The sequence below is a fragment of the Amblyomma americanum genome, chromosome 3, assembly GCF_052857255.1.
Source record: "Amblyomma americanum isolate KBUSLIRL-KWMA chromosome 3, ASM5285725v1, whole genome shotgun sequence".
Taxonomy (NCBI): domain Eukaryota; kingdom Metazoa; phylum Arthropoda; class Arachnida; order Ixodida; family Ixodidae; genus Amblyomma; species Amblyomma americanum.
Window position 1 is genome coordinate 114,714,217 of NC_135499.1, and position 7,102 is coordinate 114,721,318.

The following is a 7,102-nucleotide window of genomic DNA, read 5'->3' on the forward strand; positions in this document are numbered from 1 at the left end:
ATTTACATCGCACAGCACACGGGAGCCTTAGCGCTTTGCCTCCATGAAAACGCAGCCGCCGCGGTCGGATTCGATGCCGGGAACTCCCGATCAGTAGGGTAAAGGAGCATAAAAATCGAAATTTAGTAGCATGTTTTCTTCTTTGTAATGATGCGTAAGACATTAGTATATATGAACCACCACATGGTATTCGTTCACGCGCAATAATGAATTAATAATTAGTTTTCTTCTTTCTTTCTGTTTCGGTTTCAACAGCCGAACAATGGCTGTGACGTCAGCAGTCAAAACATGTCACGTCAGGCATGAAAAAATTGCGATATCTTCGCTGCTTCTTCATTCGTTGCCAATCCGGCTCTTGAGGCAGCCTTGCTTTACCACTGTCGTGGATTAAAATGACGATACAGGGACTGCACCGCAGTTTATTCATGCTTCAAGAGATATATACAGACCTTTCGCGGCATAACACCTGTTCGGCTGTTAAATTCAGAACCCAAATTTGCGCCAGAAAATAAATTAATCAATTATTTAATAGTCGTAAAGATATATCACGTGGTGATACCTGTGCAATAATCCCTAAGCAAAGAGGCAACCACGCATTTAATGTTTTCACTTCTTTAATTAAGATTGGTCCACTGCATGTAAAGACACCGATTCGAAACCATGCGTAAGCGGCTCGAAAAGGTGGAATGTTATGCCTAGCGCGTTGGTTCAGCAGTGATTCCTTGACTGACCCGAAAACGCAAATTATGTGTTACCCCGCCCTCTTGCTCAACCCACGGCAACAACCGAGCGAAAAAATTACAAAACTGTTTGTAGATGTAATATCCCCTTTGCATTTCTCTGAGACGGCAGCGTCATTTAACTTCCATTACAGTTTTGTTAATGGCAAAAGAACATTTTCTTTACAAGCACATGCTCTATGTAACACCGTTTATGCGTTAAGTACTGCTAAATCGACAGCTCTTGCTCAAGAAAAGGAAAAGGTATACTCTAAGGGGCTTCTGACCGCACAGGAGCACCCCGTTATGTCATCGCAAAAAGCCAGTATCTCACGCGTAGAAAATGCTATTCCCTGAAAAACACAACAAACTGCATACTTAAATAAACACCAAAAAATATCCGCCGAGTTTATGAGAAATAAATGCCGAGAACACAAACCCTCATACAAAACTTAAGGTTTAGCTCCTATATTCATTATTGCAGTAGAAAACGCTAAGTAATTAATCGATGCATGGACAATACACAGCATGTAATAGCTCAGAAAACCTACTCTTCCTGAGTGCACACTCCACCCGACCTTCAAATACCTGCCGCACATGCATCGAAACGACAACTACAACCTACGCCACATTGAAAAAACATTTAAACCAAAGCTCAAGAAGCTCCAGCGCCCGTGGTCAACCACACAGTGTCCTCCGAGGAGAAAAAAAAAAGAAGTACTTCTGTGTAAGCGCGGCAGACGGCGTGCTTGAACGTAGCGCCCTCCCCGTTTTGAAAGCCGCAAAATAATTTCACGGTCGTTAACTACGCATGCGAGCAACCAGGTTGTCGCTTGTCGCAAAAACCATCCTCTTCACGGGGATGCTACGCCACATAGTCCGCAAATGTCAAGGCCAAGAAAAACGTGAAGAAGCAAAAAGAAATGCACTCTTTTTTCCTCTGCGCGTCATTGCGCGAGCAGAACACGTGGGACTAGTCCTCATGATATAAAACAGAGCTGCAAAGGACGGGGCACCACCAAACAACGCTGCGCGCAGCCTCGCCGTCTGAATAATACAGCTGCTTTCTGTGTGTAAAGTGCACCAAGCGTATTAGCTGTTAAGAAAGTCAAAATGTTCGGACAGGTAAGCCGTTTCACTTTTATATACTCGCAAAAAAATGATGCTGATATCCCCGATATCGTCATTTGCACAGGGGACATCTGCTACAGCTTCCAGGTAGCACGAGGTAGATGCACAATATAACTTTCGCATCCCTGACCCTAAAAGCTAGAAGTGTTAAAACTAACGCACACTGTCAAATTAACAGGATATGTATTTGCGTTCGCTCAACGCTGCCTAAACAACTCAATAATCACTATGTGCGTGAATGTGTGTGTAGTGATGGAAGGAAGGAGAGGGGTGGTGCTCGTTTACACATGCCTTTTATTAGCCGACCACATCAAGGATTTAAGAGATCATCCACAGTAAGTACTAGGGCGCCGTAAGGTATGATAAACTTCCGGACCCGAACCACACCGCCAGAGTTGTGAAAGATGCAGATATTGGATGCTACGGAGCCAGAACGAATCCCCTAGTATTTTTATTTTTATTATCTATTCCATAAAGATCCTCCTCAGAGAGCTGTCGTTTTTCGCATGGATGCCATTGCAGAATCAGCAGCGGTTTTTATCTCTCCGTTGACATTTATTCGCCAGAGTTATTATTTTTAGCGAATACCGCGCCATGTTCTGTCTTCTTCGTCCTTTGCAGTGTCGTCTTTGTGTGCGCTAAAAGGAACTAATATTATTGGAAGACTTTTTGTCCTCTTGTAACGCGAAAATACACCCACATTTCAACACCGTATTTCTTCTCACAGACTAAAATCCTGCTCTTCTGGCTTGTTGCCGGCACGCACGCCCTACTTCACCACCAAGCCCCAACTCCGTACCAGAACCCTGGATACGGTGGATACACCGCGTCAGCGCCTGGTGCCCCTTACAGGGGATACGATGCATACGCCTCGGTACGTGACGAACACACCTTGGGATTCCACTAGTGCTCGAATTCTATTAGTGGCCATTATAAAAAAGAAAATTTCTACAAATCAAATTAGCTCGAAACGTTATTTGTTCCTCTGAATATTCAGTTCACAAATACTTGTGCTCCATTGTGGTTTTCTAGCATAGGCCACACTGAAGAGCTTCTGCAACGACGCGAGTTATCACCGAACAATATAAGGTAACTGTGCACAGCTGTCTACCTCTAAATCAGCATTAAATCTCATATCTTAACGGACATAGTAGTTCTCAACCTACGTGCTGACAATCGTATTTGCACTAAATATCCAGAAGATTTTTCTAACCATCCCGACAGTGCACCAAAGTGAAATTCGCAGCTAACCTGATTCAAAACTTTCCAGACCAGCCGTCGCGGTGGCTGAGTGGTTATGGCACTCGGATGCTGGCCCGAAAGACGCGGGTTCGATCCCGGTCGCGCCGGTCGAATTTCTATGGCGACGAAACTCTAGAGGCCCGCGTACTGTGCGATGTGAGCGCACGTTAAAGAACCCCAGGTGGTCGAAATTTCCGGAGCCTTTCACTACGACGTCCCTCATAGCCTAAGTCGCTTTGGAACGTTAAACCCCGATAAAACCAAAACCAAACTTTCCAGAGCTCTTTTATACCTCCTTTAGTAAAAGTTAGTACTTTCGAAAGCATAAAAATACCTACAAATTGGTACTCTCAGTGAATTTATGTCGGGTAACATCGACGAAGACCTGCCACAACTAAAGACTAAAGGTCGAGCAGTTTGACGCAACCGCTGGACGCAGGTTAGTCGTTTTTAGTTGCTCAGCATCTCTAGCTTCTATTTTCTGCGTGTTTTTTCTTTCTCACCAACAATCAAAGCAATCTACAGTTTTGCAAGCCTGCAGTTTTGGGGAGTTTCATAGTTTGCTTTGCTCAGGCAACCAAAAGTAAACTCGGTGCTACGCACGCAGCTTTCCGATCGTTGTAAAATTTTAATCCCGAGTAAAATTAAAATTCGGAAATGAGGACGAGCGCACTTCTACAATCACAGAAAGAGCCGTCCAATCTGCACTCTTTCCACGCAGCCACCTCAGCCGTACAGTTTCGGCTATGACAACGTGGACGAGTACGGCACCCGCCTATTCCTCCGCGAGCAGGGTGATGCCAACAACGCCAAGACCGGCTCGTACGGCTACAGAGACGCGTACGGCCTTTATCGCCGGGTGAACTACATTGCAGACGCAAACGGATTCCGAGCCACGGTGGACACAAACGAGCCAGGAACTGCACCGGGTGCCAGCGCCGACGTGGTCTTCAACGCCGCACCGGTTGTCCCACCGACACCTGGGGGAGCCGCAGGTGCAACGGCTGGAGTAGCTCCATTTGCCTACGGTGCTAGGGGTGCAGCGCCGAACTACAGCAGCGCTTACAACGGATACGGTAGATACGGAAACGCCCCAAACAGTGGCAACCCTGGCGCCTATGGATACGGTGGATACGGTTCCTACGGCTCCGCTTCCGGTGGTCCAGCCCTGGGTGGATATGCGTACGGAGGATATGCTCCATATGGCCAAGGTGCTGCTGGCTATGCTGCTGGCCGCTACGCACCGGGTGGCTACGGGGCTGCCGCTGGATGGGCTGCCGGTCAATACGGGTACCGCCGTCGATAGTAAATGCTGCCGTAGAATTTTAAAAGTACCGTACCTATAGAAGCGAATGAGTGGCGCTAATGAATTTACACCTTTCATTTCATTTTTGTTTTTTGTGTACTACTGTACTGCATTGCCCAATTGCCCAGTACGCTTTGATAGTGCAAAAGGCCTGTTTTCATGTGTTGCCCAATTTGACCAGCGTGTATGAAATCGGTGTAAAGTATTCGCCCGATGTATTCGCAAAAGCATTTTCCAATAAATGAATATTTTTACAATGCTGTATGTGTTACCCAAGTGAATTCCAAAGCCTGCGTGGTCACTGTATTATATTCAGTTGCTTATATCTGCTTGACAAGCACTGAATGATTATATTTGTAGTGTTTGTAAAAGCACACTTGAAGCGATAGTGAATTCTCTTTGGCCCGTAATTCATAATTTTAGAACTCTCTTTTGCTCAGTAAAGTTTCAATGAATGGCCTGGTACAGTGATAGCTGGATAACTATTACAAAACAAGACATTCTCTGTAATAAAGCCCAGCAAGAAGCAACTGCGAACAACAGGACTACGCAGCCAAGAAAAGGACTCTGCGTTTCCACTTTTTCTGGCATCATTTAATACGCCAGTTCCAAAAATTCGGTAAAACTACGGTCATTACACTGATCTCTGAAGACACCATGTCGAATTATTGTCAAAACGACAGACCAAGAGCGCACCATACGGGAGGCAAGGCTTCCCTCAGATGAACAATAACACGGCAGTAATGAGATTTCTTCGAAACAACTAATTCACAGCACCGGTTCATCTTGTTAGTTTTCCAAAAGCTCGGTAGTAGAAAAAACAAAGCATATTAAGAAGTTAATCAACATATTGTACTCCGGAGAGGTGTCGTATGGTATGAACAGTCAAATAAATTTGTTTTTTTGAAGGTTCGTTGCCCTTCACTTCGATACGGCAGCAATCTGTCATTTTTGGTATGGACATAACGAAGTTTAATCTAGCGGCAGGAGTATGTTAAAATTTCTTTTTTTCTCAACGACAAATGCGACTCTTCCTGCTCGATAAACGTCAACATGTTCAGAATGTGCGAGAGAATCAACTTTTTCTCAGAACAATAATTGGAAATATCTGTAATCTGCGTTCGTTTATGGTTTGCTGCTGTGCATAGTAACGGTTATTGATTAGAAAGTTAGGCAATCTTGGGGGTTCCAAGTGCATTATGTCGGTCGTCATCAGGCTTAAAAATGATACAGTGGAGTATGAAACCTTTACGGGCCCGTCAGGCGCTTGATGGCGTCTGATGAAGCCATGACTTATCTCTTACAGTGTATTCTTCCATCACGCGAATCGGTTGCATATAACTGTACCCAGACCGTTGATAGCTGCTGAAAGCGTCTTTCAGTGTATCAGAGGCAGCTAAGGAGCATCTTCCAAAGACATTCATGTAATACTGTAACTGTAAAAGCGCATCGATTGTGTACATTACCAGTGGAAGCCAAGGAACCTCAAAACAGAAAAAAATACATTCACTAAGCCATTTGCACTTTATCACTTCTTTCAGCTGCTGTTGTGAACTCAAAACAGTGCACATTAACCTTTGGTTTTGTAACCAGACTTTTGTCCGGATCACTGTTTGATACATGGGCATCAGTTGGTTCTGTGCATAGTCAACCTGTTCGATTTCCCGACAGCACATTTCCACTTTAATGAGGTGAAGATCCATTGGAAAAGTTGCCCTTAGAGAAGCTGTTCATAACTCTAGTCACCCTTCAAAATTATATTTTCGAAACTCGGTCTTAACCGAAAAATGTCAGCATCCATAGCATAAATGACACAGTTCGCTAGCCATTGTGTATGCCTTACGCTCAGCCATATGAGAAAAACTAACAGAATGCTAAAGCCCTCCGTCCCTCGTCCGTTTTTTGCGCTTCCTAGTAAACATGCATCAGCAACAAGCCCGGCGGCTTGCTCTCCTGAAGCCAGGGCCTTGGGCAGAAGATGCTTCCAAAGTATTAGCGCCTGTGACCAGGAATTCGGGACAGCGCCAGCCAGGACCGCTAAGCCTTGAGGCCTATATCGTTCTGTTGATGATGATGATGATGATGTCCTGAGGCTGAATGGCACGTACCCACGGCGGGGATTGGCCAGGGTGCATTGCTGACACAAACGCACACATGGGTAAGAAGTGTTGTAATAGGATCATTTTGTAAAGAAGACTCGAATTTTGATTTTAAAGGTGGCAAAAAACACAGAAATGAAAAAGCTGTGAATTCACATTCTAGCATAAGAATCTATTCGATGCAGTTATAGATCCGTGAAAAAAATAGCACACAGGTTTCCAGGCATATCCCTTGGCGCTTGCCCCAAAGGAGAGGAGGATTGGAAGAGAGAGAGGAAGAACGTTCTGTTATGCGGCCTCTCGGTCCTTCTCTTTCTCTCTTACGGCACAGATGATGTCGAGGCGCTATTGTTGAATGTTCGAAGCCATGCGCCACGTAGTGTCAGTCGAGGGAAATAGAAGCGGTTTTCCCAACGCCTGGTAATGGTTGGGCATTTTGAGGCATTTATTCGCTACCCTACAGGCCTCTGCTCAGCCGGGAGACTGCGTCTTCTTGCCGTGTGCGAGCGAAGCGCTGTTTTTTCACTCTCATCACCTTCTTATCATTCATCATCATTTATTATACTCTTAAAGGCCTCTGTTGAGGCATTACATAAGGGGGGGGG

At 45.1% G+C, this 7,102-nt stretch overlaps 1 protein-coding gene across 1 annotated transcript; it reads left to right on the plus strand.

Annotated features, from left to right (window-relative positions):
* Positions 1-1,832: 1,832 nt before the first annotated feature.
* LOC144124032 (uncharacterized) lies at positions 1,833-4,398 on the plus strand. Its single transcript, XM_077656710.1, has 3 exons — positions 1,833-1,844; positions 2,578-2,724; positions 3,814-4,398. The coding sequence occupies exons 1-3, from the start codon at positions 1,833-1,835 to the stop codon at positions 4,396-4,398; spliced, it is 744 nt and encodes a 247-aa protein (XP_077512836.1).
* Positions 4,399-7,102: the final 2,704 nt, after the last annotated feature.